The sequence below is a fragment of the Pipistrellus hanaki genome (assembly GCF_964339955.1).
Source record: "Pipistrellus hanaki genome assembly, chromosome: 18".
NCBI classification, from domain to species: Eukaryota; Metazoa; Chordata; class Mammalia; order Chiroptera; family Vespertilionidae; genus Pipistrellus; species Pipistrellus hanaki.
In genome coordinates, this window is record NC_140520.1 from 38,214,874 (window position 1) to 38,235,394 (window position 20,521).

General features: G+C 58.4%; 1 protein-coding gene across 2 annotated transcripts in view; it reads left to right on the plus strand.

Moving 5' to 3' along the window:
- The first annotated feature begins 470 nt into the window (after nucleotides 1-470).
- Nucleotides 471-20,521, plus strand: part of LMX1A (LIM homeobox transcription factor 1 alpha) — a 102,596-nt gene continuing 82,545 nt past the window's right edge. The window contains exons 1-3 of one of the 2 annotated variants that reach the window (XM_084867124.1): nucleotides 471-616; nucleotides 1,234-1,331; nucleotides 3,176-3,362. In XM_084867124.1, the coding sequence (XP_084723250.1) occupies nucleotides 1,256-1,331; nucleotides 3,176-3,362 (263 nt within the window). In that variant the 5' untranslated portion in view covers nucleotides 471-616; nucleotides 1,234-1,255. Of the gene's footprint in view, nucleotides 617-738; nucleotides 812-1,233; nucleotides 1,332-3,175; nucleotides 3,363-20,521 lie in introns of those variants that run through there. The other variant, XM_084867125.1, reaches the window with a different exon arrangement.

Below are 20,521 nucleotides of genomic sequence, written 5' to 3' on the forward strand. Positions count from 1 at the left end.
CAGCTTCCTCGCTGGCAGCGGTGTGCGGGCCGCGGATCCGGGGGCGCGGGGAGCCGGGTGCAGGCCCGAGCGCCCTCGGGAGGCGATTACCCTTGGAGGGAGGAACCTTGGAGGCCGGGGAGGACTCCAAGGCCGTGCGCCGCGCCCGGCAGAGGCCTCGCAGCCGGCTGGGAACGGAGCGCGGCGGCCCCTCCTCGGGACTCGCTCCAGCCCCTCCCCGAGCTCCCCACCCTCCGTACGCAGCTCCCAGCCCCGGCAAACCTGGCCCGACCCGCACCCGGGCCGCGGGCCGCCCCGCGCCTCCCCACCGCCGGGAAGCTCGGCCCTCCCTCTGCCTCGAGGAGCGCCTGGGCGGGCGGACGTCCCGGGAAGGCCGCCGCCCGCGGCCACGTCCCCGCCCTGCCCGCTGCCGGGGAGCGGGCTCCGTCCCGGGCTCCGTCCCGGGCTCCGTCCCGGGCTCCGTCCCGGGCTCCGTCCCGGGCTCCGTCCCGGGCTCCGTCCCGGGCTCCGTCCCGGGCTCCGTCCCGGGCTCCGTCCCGGGCTCCCCGCAGCCTCGAGGGCCCGCGCCGCCGGCGCCCACGCCGGTCCCGCTCCGCGCGGCCGGCCCGCTCGGCAGGTAGGGGAGGCGGCGGGGCCGCGGCTGGGCGGGCGGCTCGGAAAGTTGATTTGAAATGCGGCCAAGAGCGCGGGGCCGGCGGCTCCGCCCCGGCGGCTCCTCTGCACGGCAGCCGCTCCCGGCACCGGCGGCGGAGGGCGGAGGGCGCCCAGGGCCGGAGCGGGGACCGCGGCTCCGCCGTCCCGGCCGGGGCAGGTGAGGGCGCCCAGGACGGCCGGACGCGGGCCGCGGTGGAGATTGTGGTCCCGCGTGCCCCGGCCTTTCCGCCCATCCTACCCGGGAGGGAGTGGGGTTTGGGGGGGACTCCCGGGGCCCCCCGCAGGGGAGGCTGGGGTCGGTGGGGACGGGGCGGGTGGGGCCGGGCCAGGAGGGGACTGGGCAGGAGGAGGACGCGCAGTGGGGGGCGGAGGCCGCAGTACATAACGCCGCGTGGACTTCGAGTGAAGTCAGAGCAGTTGGAGCCGCTCGCGGTGACTCGTTCCCCGCCCACCCCGCGCTCCTCCCGCCGGCGGCCTCTGCCCCCAGCCCCGCTCCCAGGCCGCTCCCTCGCCGTTCCCGGAGTTCGGGGCGGGTCTGGGGGCACGGGCGCCCAGAGCGGCGTTTCCCATCCTCCGCAGGTCTCCGCGGCCCGGCCCGAGCATGCTGGAGGGCCTGAAGGTGGAGGAGAGCTTCCCGGGCGCGATGGAGACGCCGGCCGCCTTCTCCTCGCTGCTGGGTGAGTGAGTGCTCAGCCCCGCGCCCTCGGCGCCCCCTCTCCGTTGGCCCCGGCTGGAGCCGCCGGCGGGACGCGCTGCGCAACGGGAGCCTGCGCCCTGCTTCCTGCACCCGGCGGAGCCCCGTCCGTCCGCGGCCCCGGTCCCTCCGGCTCCAAACCCACCGAGGACCTGGCCTGGCGCGCGGGCACCGCAGGCCCCGGAGCTGCTGCTCGGGGGCATGTGAGTGACAAGCGATTCACAACCACCAGCACCAGGTTTTCATCTCTGAGCGGAGCGACGTCTTTCAGATGCGCGGCCTGGAGGCTCCCGGGTTCCAGGAGGCGCCTCGCACCCACCGCCTGCGCCCGGGCCGGGCCTCGCCCGGAGGGACCACTGCTTCCCGGGCGGCGGGCAGGGCGGCCAGGATCAGCGTCGCGGCGGGGGCCTCGCTCGGCTTTGATTACCGGGAGCCGGAGCTCGTCCCGCTGCCCGGCCCCTCCGGAGGGCCCGCGGGGCACTGTGCGTCCAGGGCCACCCCGACCTCGCCCGCCCGGCCCGCTCCTCGCACCTCTCAGGTCTGGGGTGCGGGCGCTCCGTGTGTCTGTGAGGGAGGCGTTTTCGTTTCGTCCAGTCCTTTGACTTTGGGATCTGCTAGCGCGGGGGAAGGCCAAGGGGAGCAGTTCGGGGAGAAGCCCCATGTAGGGGAGCCCCGCAGCTCCCCGGAGAACAGTCTCCCAGCTGCGTCCTTCTCTCCCAGGGCCCGTCCGGAACCTTCCTGGTGCGGGCACCGGAGGGCGTAGGCTCGGCCGGCAGGTCCTGGCGCGGGGCGCCCTCCGCCCGAAGCGGGCAGCAGGCAGCGGGTGCCCGGGCTCCGCGGGCACATCCCCGCCGGGAGCCGGGCAGACAGAGGAGAGAACGTCTGCAGCGAGAGGCGTCGGCCCGCTCCCCCGCTGCCCGCCGGGCCCCGCGACCGCGGCTCTCCAGCCAGGCGGCCTCAGGGGAAGCGCAGGGAGTGTAACTGGGAAGGGCAGGTCCTTCGGACATCATGCTCAAGGCTAGTTCCCAGGCGAGGCCCCCTCAACAAGGTGAAATGTGCCAACGGAGGCGGCCCAGACCTCCTCCCATCCCCAGGACTAAGGACGCGAACGGGACCAGGACCCGGAGGGAGGGCCGGCGCTGAGCGGTCCGTCCGATCGCACTCCGGCAGCGGCTGCGCCCGCAGGCCTCCCGGTCCGCGGCCTCTCCCCTGGGCTTCCCTTCTCTTTAAGCTGCTGCCGCGTTAGGAAAAGCCGGTCCGCAGTGTGCACAGCGGCCCGTACGCAGCAGTTTGGGGTTCATTGTTTTGAACAGTTTGCCTGATGCGAGAGGGCATTTTTCTGTACGCGGGACTTTTTGGGACGAAAAGAAAAAAAGTAGACTTCTCTCTCTCTCTCTCTCTCTCTCAAAAAAAAAAAAAATCAAAAAAAAATCTAGGACTTCGTTTTAGCAAAAGTAAAACGAAATAAATTGTTTGTATACACGCAGTTTTACTGGGTCAGTGGAGACTCGCAGAGGGCGGATTTCATGGCCGATACCCGGAGCCCAGGGCATTGTAGTCTATGGTTCCCAGGACGTTTGATAACTAAAGCCTCTTACAGAGTCCTCTCCCTCCGCGGTACAAGCCAAACCTTCCGACTTTATTGGCGGTGCCGCCTGGTTTGACTTTTCTGTCTCCAAACCGGGCTGCGAGGCTCACACGGGGCTTCCGGTGGCGGGGCCTCAGGGGCCTCCGCGGAGCGAGCGCTGCGGCGGCGGCGGCGGCGGCGGCGGCGGGGTGGCAGGTCCCGCGGAGGAGGATGCTCACCCGGAACCCTTGTCGCTGCAGGCCGGGCGGCGAGCCCCAGGTCGGTGTGCGAGGGCTGCCAGCGGGTTATCTCCGACCGGTTTCTGCTGCGGCTCAACGACAGCTTCTGGCACGAGCAGTGCGTGCAGTGCGCCTCCTGCAAGGAGCCCCTGGAGACCACCTGCTTCTACCGCGACCGCAAGCTCTACTGCAAGTACGACTACGAGAAGTGAGTGTCCGCGGCCCCGGCCCCCGGCGCCACGGGGAGCCCCGGAGCGCGGAGAAACCGGGTGCCGGCCCCCAGTTCTGCACCTCCGGGAGGGGAGAAACGCAGCGACACCCGCTGCCCCGGACTCACCGGGAGGCTCCCTTGGTGGTCAGCGGGCCCACTTTTCGGTCCTCTCGGGTCCCCCGCCCCAACGTGGGACGCCCGTCAAGCTCTTCCCTTCAACCCCCTTCCTTGGGGGTGCCCTGCTGCAGCCAGTGTCTCCTGGCGGTTCCCGGCCCACCTTACCCGCCTGCCTGCGCTCCCCACACGCTGATGCCAGCCCCGAGGCTGCTGGATGCCGAGGCCCCGGTCCCCTGCGCCGTTCCCCCAGGCTTTGTCACACCCTGGGGTCCCCACAGACTGTGGGCAGACGTGGAGCTGCGGCCCGGAGCATTGGTGCACCCATTTGCCTTTTCTCTCCCTGTGCTCTCCCCGCCCTCAGCGGTCCTGCAAACCCCTCCACCGGGCTGCTGGGCCACCCTTGGGCCTCTCCCAGTCCCAGTTCCATCCGAGTTCCATCCAGCCTCCTCCCGATCCCTGGCTTGCCTTTGGGCCACGGGGAAGGGGGAATTCCCTCCTGAGCGCCGGGTGTGCTTTGAGGTGAAGTAGGAGCCGGTATTTGAGAAAGCCATTACTGGGAATCGGGGACTTGTGCTACTTGAAGCCTGGGTGAGGCTGGGAGTGCCTTCAGGTTGGCTCTGAGGAGCTTGGAGGGGGACTGCTCTCCCTGTCAAAACGGCAAATTAACTGGAACTTTACAGTGCCTCAGAGGGTCTTGAAGGACCCAACTCGGCTGAGACCGAGGCCTGTGTCTGTGCTTGGGGCTGGTCTGTGTGGCGTGTGCGCGGGAGCCTGGGGAGCATTTGTGGCTGGTGAAGGAAAGGGCAGCTCTCTGAGGGTGCTGGAGGGGGTTCTGAGCTCTCTGAGGGTGCTGGAGGGGGTTGGGTCCCACTTCTACAGACACACAGCGAGGGGTGCGCGGGGTGTGCAGCAGTCTCCATGGAACAAGAGCACCGGAAAAACGAATGTGTTCCTCTCTGTGTCGCCACGTTTTGGGTTTAAATGTGACAAAGCTGTGACACCGGTGAGCCCACACCAGATACTCTTTCTGCCACCCAGTGCTGCTTTGCATGAGATACCTGAGTTCACCCCATGTGGGCAGAGGGCAGGGCATTGGTGTGTTTTGAAGAGATACCTTTACATTTTCAGCCCTAAAAGCAGGTGCTGGTGTGGGGTGAGCTGTACCATGCAGAACAGGACAGAGAGAAAGCTTGTGTCTGCGTCGGCGTGGTGATGATGGCTGCACTGAAGGCAGAGGCCTGTGTCTGGCCCTGGCCGGCTGCTCCTGCTGCCTGTCTGAGGAGAGGCGCGATGTTTAGGTGATGGAGCATTCTGCCCACACAAGCAAGTCTCACCTCCGGAGAGAGCTCCGGTTTGGCCTCTCGCTTTCTGCCTGGAGGCGGTGGATTGTGCAGACCCAATCTTTATCTTTCTGCTTATCGACGATTACCGAAATGTCCACATCGTTGGGCAGAACACTAGCAGATTCAACAGCATTGGGGCTTAGGGAAGGGATTTGGGTTGTGAATTCCTACTCTGTTTGTTAAAAAAAAAAAAATCAGAAAAGGCTGGAGGGTCAACACAGCTGTGTGGCCGGAGGTCCCCTTTAAGGAGCCAGGCCGTGTGGAGAGGAAGCTGTTGTAGGCCCTTCACACAACCACGTCCTCCACCCCAGCCCCCAGGCTTGGCGATCGCTGATTAGCCCACTTAGGGTCCCTTCTCCCCTCGAAAGGGTTTCTGTGGAGAGAAAATTGCAGGGATCAGTTAGCCAGCTGTTGGCCAGAGCCAGGAGGGCTTAGAGAGGAGGCGAGCGGCCGCGCTGTTCGGAGAGAGGGCGATGGTGCCGGGAGGGCTTCCATTTTAATTTCCACCAACGCTTCGGAAACAGATGTCCGAGACGGGAGCGAGGATGCCGAGGCTCCGTGCCTGTGTCCCCCGCCTGTCAGTTGCTTTCTTGGATTAATTTTATTCCCCCGTCCCCTCCTCCTCTGCCCCTCACCCCACCCCACTCCCATTCTTCTTCCAACAAAACGGGGTTTTAATATATTTGACCATCTCCATGGTGTTAGTCTGCGTGGTGGGAGAGAAAGGGGAGGATTGTGTCTTTGTTTTAAAATTGGGCTCAAGACAAACTCCTTTATTATTGCAGGGACCTGCTTCTATGTGCAGGGCAGGGCTGTGTGTGTGTGTGTGTGTGTGTGTGGGACTAGCCTCAGTCTGCCCTCAGGGGGCGGTAGCCAGCGCCTTTCCCATCCTGCCCTGGCCACCAAGTGTTTCTGGGAAGCCTTTCTCCTGAGGGTTTGGGCGGGAGCTGGGCAGCAGTGTCCGGATGGCCAGGCACGTACCCTGGAGAGGAATACAGTCCAATTTTAGATCAGAGTCACAAAACCGAAAGCTCCTCTCCTCTCTAACACGTGCATTTATAAACACAATTTTGCTTTTCTTTCACTGGATCTTTTAAAAATTTGAGGCCCAGCCGAGGCAAATGGAGAGGAAAATACAATAGAAGTTGAAGTGGTTGGACACGATTTTGGGGGATTGTGGGGTGCGTCATAGAAAATGAGCATCTGGGAGGTGTCCTGGTATCCAAACCCATGAACTCCAGAGGCTCTCTCTAGATACGACAGTGACGAGGCAGGCAGCTGCCGTGCGTCCGGGCGCCGTGCACGCCATGCTCACGGTCACAGGCACGCTGGTCACGTATGTTTTAGCCGCTCGTATGTGCATTGCTGGCTGTTGGGCAGTTTTGCACTTGAATTATTAGCTGCCAGTTCCTGGTGTCAGGCAGCCAGTTAAAAAGTGAAATTTCTATTCTATCAACTAGTCATCACACCCTCTCAATGTCTGATTAAAAAAGGGAATGGACAGGGGTACCTCAGGCGCACGGCCGCTCATTTGAAAGCTTCAGGATGCGCTGTTGAATATTTCTGTCCTGCACGAGGACGCCCCGAGGAGCAATCTGTCTCTGAGTCATCCAAAACAAATAAGCATTGAGGGCCCGAGCGGAGAGCGCTGATTTACGCACGTCCAGAAATGAAGAACTGGGCGGGACCTTGATTGTTCGGGGAAAAAGACTGGTCTGGTCCGGTGGGGACAGCTCCCGGGGTCGGAGAAGACCGTGGGCGCACGTTCCGGGACGCTGGAGGTGCGGGTGGTTCAGGACTGGACCCAGCCGTCTTCCGTGTTCCCGAAGCGAGCAGACGAGCAAAATGCTTCTCAGCCTTGGGGACTTCTTTTTACAGAGCTCTGGTCCCTATGGAACGGAGTCCTGCGATGTGGGGAGTTTGCGGTTTTCCCTAAGTTTTTCCAAGCGAATACTGCAGTCGGACCGAAGCGGAGGCAGGAGAGGCGCGGAGCAGGGCGTGCCACACAGTGGATCCCAGGCCTCTGGAAGGGCTCCAGGCGCTCCGGTGGGTGCTGTGTCCTCCCTGCGCCTGGCGGCTCCGCCATCTGCAGGGCACGTTCCCCTCACCTGGGAGGTTTATCATTGTCCGGAGATTGCGCCGAAGCCATCTGGGATGGAAGTGCTGTCGTCCGGGCTGCTCTCCCAGCAGCATAAACGCCTCCCGTGCCAGCAGATCGCAGGCCTGGGAGCCTCTCCGGGGACCCCGGGGCCTCCCCTCGCTCAGCTCTGCGGAAACGGCGAATCGGGGCTCCGCACACAGCCCTCTGAGAACCTACCTCAGGAGCATCCCCTTTTGGACTTGCCAATTGGCAGCCCCTCGGAGAGGATGCCTGAGGGAATGGCCTTTGTTGGAATCTGTTAGTTTGGTTTTGTTACGGGGACACTCTGTGGAGATCTGAATTGGGCCCGAAGTTCCTCCTCAAAGGAGCCACCCATGAAACGGCAGAGGCCACTGTTCCATTTCTGCTGGACTTTCTCCATGGCTGGCCCCGGGCCGGGCATAATAAAATGCAAGGAACACAGCAATCAGACACAGCTCGGTCATAAACTACCGTCTGTGTTAAATTGCTGGGGGCTTAGCCCGGAATATGCAGCGCCATCCCCAGGCTGTGGCCCTGTGTGTGTGTGTGTGTGTGTGTGTGTGTGTGGATGATGTGTGTAGTGTGTGTGTGTGTGTGTCTATGGGGTGTGTGTGTGTGTGTGTGTGTGTGTATAGTGTGTGTATAGTGTGTGTGTGTGTGTGTGTGTGTGGTGTGTGTGTGTGTGTGTGTGTGTGGTGTGTGTATAGTGTGTGTGTGTGTGAGTGTGTGTGTGTGACATCCTCTGTCTCTTATTTAGAGGATGATTGGAACAGTCCTCGCTCAGAGGTGTTTTCTTTTTTTTACATATTGGTCCCCGGGCAGGGCTTTCTTGGAATCTAAGACTAAACATTCTGAAATAGGATCAGATCGCAGGGGAGATATTTGTGGAGTCCTGGGACCTCGAGAGGAACGCTGCCTGTGGAGGGGCTGTGGTGCCTCTGATTCTCTCTACGAAGGGTGAGGGTCCCGGGCGGAGCGGTCGGGGATGTTGTCACCCCCTGGCTACGCGTGCCTATTGCTCTTCCCCGCTCTGTGGCAGGGACTTCTGACAGTTCGCTGTTTGCTGCAGTTTTAGTTTCATTTTTCCTATTTATGGTTTTTGTCTTCACCAAAATCCTGTTGGCAATTCTAGAGACGCGCTCTCACTGCCCCTTCTTAATTCTGGGAGGTTTTCGCAGATAATGAAGATGTGGTGTGTCTCCAGTGAGAACAGCTTCATTTATTAAATTATCAGCTAATTACTGTTTCATGGTCAAAGAAATGTTTTGGGTCCAAGTATTTAGAAGTGAGAAAATAAACAAGGATTTAGAATACTCATGATATTACCAGAAATTTAGTGAGGCTGCTTAGACTATGTGCATACATAAAATGTCATTATTGAATTATATCGTCTAAGATACCTCCTATCGAGTTAGGTTAACTTGATTATACAACACATGGCGATGAATTATGGGGGAAGTGGAGTCACAACCACTGTAGAAAGAGTTAAAAATCAGTCCTGCCTTCACTCTGAACTCTCCTTGAATGCTTCCCAACCTTTTTCAAACATCTTCCTACCGTGGACTTTTAAGTGCCTTTCCCGCCTTCAGGGGAGACTCCTGGCGAGCAGGTGAGCTGAGGCGGTGGGGCTGCATGGGGCACTGGGCCTGTCCGGTGTGGAGCCCTCGTGTCCAGCACGCCTGTCTCCCCCCTGGGAATACCTGCATGTTGTTCTGAAAGTCTCTTGGCGACACGTGGAGCAGGGTTCCTGCCAGCAGCCTTCCGGAGCTGGTTGGGAGGCTGGTGATTTCGGATCCAAGTGTAGAAACGTTCTGTAGACGTCGTCAGAGGACAGAGAGACCAGGCATGTCCGCTTCTGTGCTGCTTTTGGGACCACAGAGACGGGGCTGCACCTCTGAGGTCCACCCTCTCCCCTTCTCGTCTTTGCCTGGTGCACGGGGTGTCCCTGTCACGGGGAGGGGCGGCTCTGTGTCCCTGTCACATTTGGAAGGTGCTCTGCCGAAATGAAGCGAGCCCCTTCCAAATGTCAGATTGTTATTTCAGTCAGGCACGCTCATCGGCGTCTGTATTTTTAGCGGAGATGAAATTAATAAAAACAGCCATGGGCCTGGCGTTCATTAGCAGGCGGATTAGAGATCCCTGGGCTGAAAAGGGGGTGCAAACACTTTAATCTCGCTACATGTTTGCCTTCTCACTCCTGGAAATAAATAAAACCCGACTCAGAACAGGGATTACGCTCCGGCTGGCTGAGCCCGCGGTCGGAACGCTGCAGGAACGCGGAGCCTCGGTGAGGAGGCCCTGGAAGGAATCAAACCGCCCGCGGGTGCACCTGGCCCCGTCACCAATAGTTTGGGTAGTTACAAAAGGTTTTTGTTTGTGTTTTTTTTTTGTTTTGTTAATCCTCACCTAGGATATTTTTTCCATTGCTAATCAGAGAGAGTGGAAGGGAGGGAAAAGCAAGAAAGAGAGGGAGAGAAACATCAATGTGAGACACGGCGATTGGTTGCCTCCCTCACGCACCCCAACCAGGGGTGGGGAGTGAACCCATAATCCAGATACGCTCTTTTTAAAAAAAATATATTTTATTGATTTTTTACAGAGAGGAAGAGAGAGGGATAGAGAGTTAGAAACATCGATGAGAGAGAATCATCGATCAGCTGCCTCCTGCACACCCCCTACTGGGGATGTGCCTGCAACCAATGTACATGCCCTTGACCAGAATCAAACCCGGGACCTTCCAGTCCGCAGGCCGACGCTCTATCCACTGAGCCAAACTGGCTTCGGCCCCAGATATGCTCTTGACTGGGAATTAAACCCAAGACTTTTTCAGTGTGCAGTCTGATGCTCTAACCACTGGGCACACTAGCCAGGGCACAAAAAGATTTAAAAACATATTTTTATTGATATTAGAGAGGAAGGGCACGGGGGAGAGAGATAGAAATATCAATGATGAGAAAGAATCGTGGATCGGCTGCCTCCAACACCCCTCTCCTCTCCACTGGAGATTGTGTGGGAATGGAACCATGTCCTCCTGGTTCATAGGTTGATGCTCAACCACTGAGCCACACCTGCCAAGCACCAAAGGGGTTTTAAAACCTTTGTCTGTGCAGTGCGTTGCCGTGGTGACCCTCGGCAGCTGAGCCGAGCCAGAGTGAGTGAAACTGTGCCAGACCCCTCAGCGCCCCATCATGCCACGACTACAAATACGCACCGCACGGAGCTTTCCCTGGCCTGCTAGCTGGCGTCACGTGAGGGAGCCTGGTCTCCTCCAGTCCCCTGAGGTGCCAGTGGGACCCTATTTTTGGGTAATAAGTGCCTTTTCTGTTTCTCCTGTCTCTGCAGCCTCTTAGATTGGGGTTTCACCCTCATTACCACCTAACGAACGAGCCCTGACCGATGCCTGGCCACTGTGGGCTGGACTACCTGTCCCTCAGGCCAATGAGACTATAAAGACAGCCTTGGCATCTGGCAGCGCTGTGGCTGGGCCCGTGCTGCACAGGGGGGACAGGGGCAGGCTCACAGTTGTTGGTACGGACAGTCACACGGTAATTAAATGGGAACACACGAATGTGCTCTGGTGTGTCACGCACTGGCACTGTAACCTGCTTCCCGCCCAGGCTATCTGAGGGTCTCTGGCCCCTCCCGCTAGCCCCCTCCCGCCTATGGAATTCCCGCCGTCTGTGCCTGGATGGAACAGATGAGTCTTTAATGCGAGAAATGACTGCCCTCCCGGGCCAGGGCTCAGCTCGATGGCTGGTGAGGCGTTACTCTCGGTTTGCAGGATCCCATGCCGTGACTCGGGGTGACGGTTAGGGGCCGTGAATGTGTGCCCGGTGCCTTCGCCGGTACGGGTGATGTGTCCTGGGACAGTGTTTACCCCGCCATCTTCATGGGTCACACAGCACTCCGCCCCTGAGGTGGGCTTTGGAAATCCAGAGGGAGCGAGGCCCCAGGGACCCTCCCTGCGGTCTCTGGCTGGGGTGTCCCTGGTCCCTGCTCCCATCTTGTCGCTGGGGCTCTCAGCCCCTGCACCCCTGGATTCAGCCCCAGCTTTCCAACCCCACGCTCAGGATCTCCGCCTCGCCTCTGGCTGGCCTTATGCACGGAGCCCATTCTGTGACCTTGAAAGTTCCAGGTCGCCCTGTGTGCCGGCTGGAGCCGGCTCAGCCAGCTGCCGCCCTGCGGAGACGCTGTGAACTAATCCCCTGGGACGCATGTGATCATTTGCATCCCTTCCAAAGATACTTTTTAGCTGAGGGCTCCCAGACTGTTCACTCACAGGAATGACTAGCTCATGACAGGGTGTAGGGCCTCGGATGGGCCGGTGAAGGAGATGATTTTGGGAGGAATGCAAACGTCACTGTGCCCGGCGCTCCCCTGATGGCATCCCTGTGAGGCCAGCGGTTCCGCACGCTCCGCTCTTCTGGGTGTTACTTCTTGTGTGCGCTGTTGCTGGTTGGGATCCTCATTTTAGGAGTCACAGGTGGGAGGGGTTAGGCGGGGCTGTGAATGAGAATGATTTGGGATTGCACAGCTCTGCGCATTATTAGAAAAGTAATGTGAAGTGCACGTCCAGAGATGTCCACGCTCACTGTCCTCAGCTATACAGAGGAGTAGAGTAACAACCCCCGTGGGGCTGTTGTGACGGTTACATAAGAAAGCCTCTGTGGGAGATGGAGAGCTGAGCAGGGTGGTGCTGTGCTGATTGGTTAATGTGAGCAGAAGACAACTCTTCTCAGGAGCCACGTGCAGTGACAGTGCCGTGGTGGAGAGCGTGGGCTCCGTGCCTGTGACCCAGGCCTTGCTCTGGTTTACCAGCTGTGTGATCGTGAGCAAGGGTCCTTCCTTGTCTGTGCCCATTCTCTCTCTCTAAGACAGGGACGCAACAGTCCTCCCCCATTGGGTAATGTTGGAGTAATACTTGTAAAGTGCATAGATAAATTGCTTAGCTTGTAGAAAATGCCATAAAAGGATCTGCTAGGACAATGGTCCTATCTAGTAAAGAGAGAGTATGCTAATTGACCATCATGCCCTCACAAAGATGGTGGTACCCACAGCCAATAAGGAGGGAATATGCTAATTGACTGTCACACTCTCCAAGATGGTGGTGCCCACAGCCACAAGATGGTGGCACCCCATCCCCTCAGCCCCACCGGGGTGGTAGGTGCACAGCACAGCCAGGCCCGCCCTACGTGCCTGCCTCCAGACTCCCCCAGGTGTCCAGGGCTGCCCAAGGTGCAGGCAAGCCTTGGATGGTGGCTACCCAGACACTCAGGGCCACCCAAGGCTCAGGTAACCAGGGCCAGCTGAGGCTTGCCGGCAGTGGTAGCAGCAGAGGTGTGATGGGGGAATCACCTTCCCTGATCGCCTGGTCGCCTCCTGAGAGGGGGCAGGCCTGGCTGAGGGCTAGTTTCCTTTATAATTTTCCAAAAGCCTCATCCATATCAGGCCCATGGGACCTCACCCACATTTACCAGTTAGGTAAGCGCGCTATTTTCCTGCATTTTGTGGTTGAGGAAAGTGATGCTCAGAGAGGTCCCAGGCACTGCAGGCCATCCCAGCCACCGGCTCGGGTCCAGGGCCTTTCCGTTCCTCTCCCATCTGCTGTGTGAATTCTGGTGCGCACAGCTGAGGGCACTGCTATCGGCCTGTCCTGTTGAACCCTCTCTCAGACAACTGGTCCCACCCACCGCTCAGGCCTGCGGTGTGGGAGGGAGGCCGTGGCTGTGGGTGTGTGTGTGTGTGTGAGCTTGGCCATGCCCGCCATCGCTCCTGTCTATCCGGCCCATTCGCCCCTCCCCTGCCATCCCTCATCGTGGCCGCTCTGCCTGCCGGGAGAGTGACAGCAAGGTGGCGGCGTCCTTGGTCCTCCTCTCGGTTCCCAGCATTGCCTTTGGAGACTTGCCCCGGAGCCCCTCTGCGCGTGGGGGGAGGGCTGTGAAGTTTCGGATCTGGAATCTCTCAGAATAATGTCCACGGGACCCGGATGAGGCCTGTCCGGGCTCCCCGGGGACTGGGCTGGGTTGCAGACAGGCCCGCCCAGCGAGAAGGTCCCACTGTGCCCAAGGGTCTCACTCCGGCTGTGGGTTCCGCCTTGCTTATTGCTTGGCCTGGCTGGACTGGCAAAGGGACATTGGGGCCTCGGTAGGTAAGGAGATTAAGTATTCCCGAATTGTGTTATTTCTCTCACCGGTACTGACACGTGGTGCTCTTAGTTCTGGTCAATCTCAGAGAGATGGAATGTCTGGATGAATTTAATCTCTGTAAAATGGCATTTAATGAAACTGGGATGCACTTGACTAGTTGTATGCGGATTTCTCAAACGGAGACTTCCCTGGATGCATAAACAGCTGGTTCATTAATGAGGTCACCCCCATCCTCGTCAGACAGACCTGGTGGCTCCCTGCCGGGCCCGGTCTGCAGGAAAGAATAAACAGAGCACAGGTGTGCTGTGAGCCAGGCGGCTGCGGAGGGACAGGAAACAGGTGCTCAAAAGAGTGAAATGGGGGCGGGGCCAGGGGATGGAGACCAGCCCTTGATTGTAAAGCCCTGGGCTCTGTCTTACCACGGCTGCTCCCTCTCCTCCCTGTGCTCGCCGGGGTGTGAAATACACAGTTATTTGTTGTTTGTTGCCTGTTGGTGTCACTAGATGAAAAGCTCTGAGTTCAGGGACTTTCCTGCTCCTGCACCGTTCGGTTTTGTTTGACGCCCGTATCTCCGGCGTCTTCACGGAGCGCGGTGTGTGGTAGGTATTAGGCAGGTGCATGCTGGTCCTGTGGGGAAGCCGGTCACAGGAGAGGTGACAGACACTGAACAGCAAACAGATGCGGGCGGCGCTCCAGGTGAGGCCGTCCTGTGGCCACACGGAGGGCGCCCCAGGTGCTGCAGGCTGAGGAGAGGGCCGAGGGCGGGCAGCACCGTGCTCAGGGCCCCGGACAGGCCACGGTCTGGGAGGGGATGACCGGGCAGGGGTCTGGAAGAAGGCAGCGGCGGGGATGCTCGAGAAGCATGGCCAGCTCTTTGCCCTTGGACTTGGCAGTTAGTCATTGGTAACCTGACCCAGAGTCCTTACCAGAGGCGGAAGGATCAGGATGGTGTTTCAATGGGCTGGACAGGTCAGAGAACCAGAGGGCAGCGAGAGGCTGTGTCCAGCTCTCCGGAGAGCCGGGTGGGAGGAGGGAGGAGGCCGGGTGGGGAGATGGTTTAGAATGAGTGTGTGAGCTTGCTCGGTGGCTGAGGGAGTCTGGCCAGGAGAGGAGGAGGCTGGAGGCCCAGGAGTGAGGGGACGTCCACCTGCCGGAGGAGGAGCCCGGGGCGGGTCAGGGACAGCTGGCACAGCCATGCCCTTTGAGGCCTTTCCTCACCATGCGCTCCTTTGTCCTCTGCTCTCTGTGGACCCGCCGGAGCTGGTCACACTGTCGGGGCTGGCGGGGTGGTCAGCTCTCCATGGCTCTATGGGGCCTCCCTGCTGGGGCCTCCTACCGTGGCCTCTGCAGCTTCCCACAGGGCTTCTCCCCAGCGTCTCCCAGGCTCTAGCCTGAGTCCTTCAGACGCCAATCTCTGGGTGAAGCTCACTCTCCACCCGCTTCCGTCCCTGCCCCTCCTCCGTGCAGAGCTCCGTGTGGCTGGAGCATGGTCCGGAGGACAGGGTGCCAGCCCCGCAGGCCAGGAGCGTGGCCACAGCTCACCTGCGTGCCTGCAAGCGTACAGGCTTTTGCTGGCTGTGACACTCAAGAATTCTGGGAGAAGGGACTCCCGTGTGGGGACACGGTCCTGCTCTCAGCACACACAGCGGCTGCTGCCCCTCATTTTGCAGTCCTGTCCACGCAGGAGGCTGGTGACCTGGCGGATAACCCAGAGTCAGTCCCGCCTCTCCCTCGGCTTGGCCGGCAGACCCAGGCGAACATCTACCCTCTGAGGTTGTCCCTGAGGCTGTCTCTGGCCTTGAACTCCCCCCCCTACGCCCCCCCCCCCCCACCGTGAAGCATGAGGGGATGAGGGGAGCAGTGTGAGGTTGGTGGGAACAGTCCCCTAGGTCGAGGGCTGTCCTCTCCATGTGGCCCCGGGAAAGAAAAGGTGACAAGCACCAAACCTCTGAACTTAGAAGGGAATGAACTCAAGATTGGTGTTACCAAGGACGCTGTGACCGCACATTCAGAGGGAAATATCAATAGATCGATGGCGGGTTATTTGACATTATAGACACCTGGCTGATTCATGAAATGAAGCTTTCTACTTGTCGACCCGCAACAAGTGTTTCGATCGCGCTCAGGCACGAGGAGGGAGATTGTGGGTGAGGCTGCAGCACTCCATGCTGCATTACTCCTAGTTTCCCTGCCGACAGCTAAGAGTAGAGGCAAATGGCCCGCCGCCTTTCACATGGCAGCACAGACATGGAGGGGCTGTCAGAGAGGCATCAGGAGCGAAGCCTAGTTAACCTGGCTCAGCCACATGGTCTCCATCCCTGGCCTGTGCCCCAGCTCAGGTACTGAGTGGTTAAAGGACTTCCGGGAACTCACTTAACATGCCACAGAGACCAGCCTGGCAGGCCCAGCGCTCAGCCCTCCCGATGGACGCCACGTGGCAGGGCCCAGCCCTCCGGTCCAGCGAGCTCAGCTGCACGCTCACACTGCTGGTGGACAGGGAGGAAGGAAGTTCGGAGCTCCCTCACCTGCAGTGTGGTAAGGCCACCGCCAGTAAAGGCAAGTGCCACAGACTGCAGGGAGTTCCTGAGTGTTTACCAGGCTGAGCTCTTTCCTGGGACGAGACGTGAGGAGAACATGCCCGGCCTGGGGTCTTCGGTCAGCTGTGGCCTCTGTCCTGACGGCACTTATTCTTGGTTATGACTGGATAGTGCTTGTAGAAGGAGCTCAGGGGAGCCGGTACCCAGGGCCTCGGCTGGATGTCTCGGGCCACTGGCTCCTCATCAGGCACGTGCAGCCTTGGGCAGGAAGCGTGGCTGCGAGTTGCCACTTTTCAGGGTAGAAACACACACACACACACACACACACATACACACACACACACACGGACACTCTCTCCTTCTGTACCTGAGGGTATGTAAATGTGACATCATTGAGCAAGGCCAGAGGTGTGACCTGTCCCCAGAGAGCCGAATCCATGCTCCTGGTTTCCATGGGGACCACTGGTACCCTCAGACTCACCAGCACTGAGGAGGGGTAGGTAACCACTAATCAGCCACAGCCAGCCCAGAGTCCAAGGCCAAGTGCCTGGTGTGCAGGTCTGACGGGGCGCAGCACAGTGTGGGGCGTGGGACCATCGGGTTTATCAGATCCTGGAAGCTTGCCTGAGACCCCAACACGGTTGAGTTAATGACCGGAAGAAAGGGACTGGGTTAAGCACACATTGCACGGAGAGTGCAGCATCGCCAGGACGGATGGCAGAAGACAGACGGACAAGGGTTCGAGGCCCAGCTCTGCTCCTCGGTGGGTTAGCCTTGGGGAGTGTGCCTCCTGACTTCGAAAGGCAGACGCCCCCCTCCCCTCCACATGCTGCCGGGGTGGAGGGTGACATGTGCACACAGCGTCTGGTGAGGAGCCAGCTAAGTATACCAGTAATTTACTCACCGGTGCCTGGCGATGCCGGCCCGTGGTAGACTGTGCCCACACGGGCACTTTTATCCTCATTCCGGTGGTTGTTTCTCTCATTACTTGTAAACCTCAGCATGCCTTTTCTAAGAATTCTCAGCGGATACACCTAATACGTTAAAAGGGTATAAAAGCAGACAGATTGCCTTGAGAAGTAAAAACACACATCCGATGCAAGGAGGAAACCTCGGAGTGAAAAGCACGTTCTCTGCGAACAGGAGCTTTTAGAAAACCAGAAAGTCTGCTCTGCGTTGTGGTCTTACGTGAGCGGACGGGTAGACTGAGCTGCTGCCGTCCGCTACTGCGGGCTGCATTGATCCTGAGTTGAAAAGCAATTAGCAAACTTGTGATGCTGCCTCGTGTTTCCCTGTCTTTGCCAACAATTATGATTGTTTGTTGGCCTGATCATACAGTTACACAAGCAGCTCTCCGGCTCCCTGACAGAGTAGACTGTGGTGGAGGACGGAAGCAACGGTGAGGGCTACGCCAACTTGGCAAACGGTCTCTTCTAGGTTTGGGCACATGCGCATTTGACCACAATAGCATCCTGAGTGTAAACTACATTTACATGTTATATATATGTTTGTGTCTGTGTGCATATCCACATAGACTTGTGGAATCATTAGGTTTTTAAAGAAGGAAGGCACTTCATTGGTGTGGATATTGTAGTAATTAAAAATGGGACAAATTGCCTGATTTCTACTTATTTTGAGGTATAACTCCTGGAGACAGCATATAGATGAATCTTGCTTTAAAAAAATCTTTCTGACAATCTCTTTGAATTGAAGTGTTTGGCCTATTAGCACTTACTGTAATTATTGGTATAGTTGCATTTCAGACTGCCATTTTGCTATTTTTATGCCAGCTTTCCTTTTTTTCTTCCAATTTTTGTTCTCATATTTTCTTTTCGCTACACGGATTATATTTTTAGAATTTATTATTGGCCTTTTAACTGTTTCTTACGTTTTTATTAGTTATTAATTTTTATTGGTTGTTCTTAGCATTACCATATGCATATCTAATTGCTTGCAATGTACTTAGAGTTGATATTGTGCCACTGCATATAGCATGTAGGAACCTTGGAGTCTATTTACTTTCTGTCTTTGTGTTTTGTTTCTGTGTTTGTTTTCTGTTCTTCAGATTAGATCATTTCTATTGATCTATCTTTAAGTTCATCAATACTTTCTTTGTCATTTCCAATCTGCTGTTCAGCTGATCTTAGATATTGTACTTTTTGGTGCTAGAGCTGCTCTGCCCAGTACAGTAGCCACTAGCCACATGTGGCTGTTTACACTGAAATTAATTAAAATGGAGTGCAATCAGAAGCTCAGTTGTTCAGTTGCACTAACCATGCTGTAAGCATGCTGTGGCCATATGTGGCGAGTGGAAGGGTATTTACAGCAAAGAAGTGACAGCTTCTTCACTGCAGAGCGTTGTATCAGATGGTGGTGCTCCAACTGCCCCAGCAGTATCCATTGGGTTCCTTTTCATAGTTTGAATTTCTCTGTGGCACTTCCCATCTTTTCATTCTTTTTGAGCATGTTTGCCTTTACATCTCTGAGCATGGTTGTAAGAGGTGGCTTTACATTTTTGGGTGATTTGGGGGTTATCACTGTTGACCCTCCTTTCTCCTGAGCTTGGCTCATGTTGGTGACTTTGCATTGTATCCTGGTCGTGATACATTGTAGACAATCTGGATTCTTGTGTTTCTTTATAAAACATTTGTGTTTTAAGACATTTCGAGTAGGCAAGTCAGCTTGGCTGAACTCAAACGGTAAACTCTGTCTTCCCTGCTTGGCAGCAGGTAGCGTCTCAGTTCCGTTCCATGACGCACCACCCGGCACAGGTGCGGCCCAGGGGCCAGCGGAGAGCCAGCCAGAGCCGGTGGGCAGATGTGGGGCCCTCCTCGCCGCGTCTTCTCAATCTCGGCTCTCCTTCTTGGCTGCTGTGGTTGCCTTCATTCATTCTGTCCTCCGGTCTGATCAGCCGGGAAGACTGGGTTTTCCATCGAGTGTCCTCGTTACTCTGAGTAAACGCTGTAAAAACAGGAGAATCACCCCTCTCCAGTCCCTTCCTCCGTGCTGACCCTTTTTCCGTGTCTGCCTGCGTCGGGCCCTGTGTGTTCTCACACTGCTGTTTCTCTGTTTTGTCTGGAGTTCCTATCTGTCTGTGGGAGGCTGGTCTAAAGGGGTGCGAGTCACTGCGGGAGAGGCCTTTCTGCCAGCCTTGCTCCGGCCTGTGAGCCTCAGTTCCTCCTCTGACCATGGAGTCTGCGCCTGCACTAGGGCTGCTGGGAGGGTGGAGGTGGCATAGGTGCACTTGGGCTCTCCTGGCAGGTCACTGCGAGGCAGTGGGTGCTGCTAGTCCTGCCTGAGGTCATCTTCTCATTTTGCCTCCGTGAGCATCACATGGCTGGTGGCAGGCCCAGCACCGGGCCCCTAATCCCCCACTGGGCTGTGCGTGCACACACACAAACACACACACACACACACACACACACGCACATGCACACGCACACGGACACGCACACTCTCACACTCACATGCACATGCACACGCATGTGTGCACACACACAAGAAATACGCCTGTCTTAGAGACAGCATTGGTTAGTCGTAACAACACTGGTTATTTGATGTGACTGCAGTTACCGTGTTTCCAGAGGACCTGCCCCGTCAGTCTCCACCAGAATCCGAGTGTCCTTCGTGTGTTACCCTTTCTTCTCCTGCACCCCAGTCAGGCTTGGGGTAGTTTTGACAAGAGGGCACTGGCCGCCTTCCACCACGTTGCTGTTCTCTTCCCGCTTCTCGGGCTGTGCGGCCTCGCTCCCTGTCCTGTCCTCGGGCACGGGTTATGTCCGGACCCTGCAGCGCCCGCTGTTGCTCTTGACTGAGCGGCCTCTGGGGTAGCAGGGCTTGGGGACAGCGAGACCCAGCCCCCCTGAGAGGCCCGGCCAGGTCTCAGCTCGGTGCACCTGAGAGGCCGGGTGGGCGGCCCTGCAGGGCCCGACTCAGGCCTCTCCGGACCAGGCGTGCCCGGCAGTGCCGTGGGAGCCCTGGCAATGCCAGTGTTCTGAGCTCTCTGCGCCTGAGAGGTGGGCTTCCTCTCCCTCCTGACAGAGCCGCAGCAGCCAGGGCTGCCTTGGGACCGCCTTCTCTCCACGTGGGCTTGAGGTGGAACAGGAGCCTCGGAGAGTGAGAGGATGGGGCACCACCTCCCTCTGCTGCTCAGAGGAAGCCCAGAACTCTGGCTAGGGGAGGCCTGCCTGACCTGTCTCCGGGGGTGTGACAGACTGCGTGGGGCCAGATCCCACACAGGCCCACTTCCAAGGCTCATGTGCACGGCTGTGCCTCCAGCAGGATGCTGGCCATCAAGGGCCCGGGCACCAGCCCTGCCGGGGCCCCCGCGGGTGGGTCACCTGTCCCAGGCTGGGCTGGGCGCTCCGGGTGCTGGGACAGATGTGCGCTGCATGGTGGGGCTCACATCGCGCTCACTGCACCTGCCTGTTAACCGCGGGCTCAGATGCTGCTGCGGGGGACACCTCCGCCCAGGATGGACGAGAAACGGCACCTGCGTGCCCCGCCTCCATCACACACTGACAGGCAGGCTGGCGTTGGTGCTGGGACTGACTTCCACACCTCGGTCCCAGCATCAGCCGCAGAGAGCCCTCGGCCCGGGGGCCGCCGTCAGAACACACCGGGTTCGATGTGGATCCTGAGGCCACAGGAGGGCACCGTACCGTGTGTGGTTAAGGAGCTTTGCTTTCTCCTGGCTCCCGGGGTGTTCTTCTCTCTTCCTCCTTCCCCTCCCCCCCGGGTCTCCCTGGAGCCGCATGAATGAAGCGTGCGGGGTCCGGGCCTCCACATTAGAGGGAACAATTTTCCCATTACGGCTCCTTGCTGGACTTCATGATAGAGGTGCTGGCAGGGCAGCTCTGGGCTCCCCACCCCTGCGGATTCCCAGGAGAGG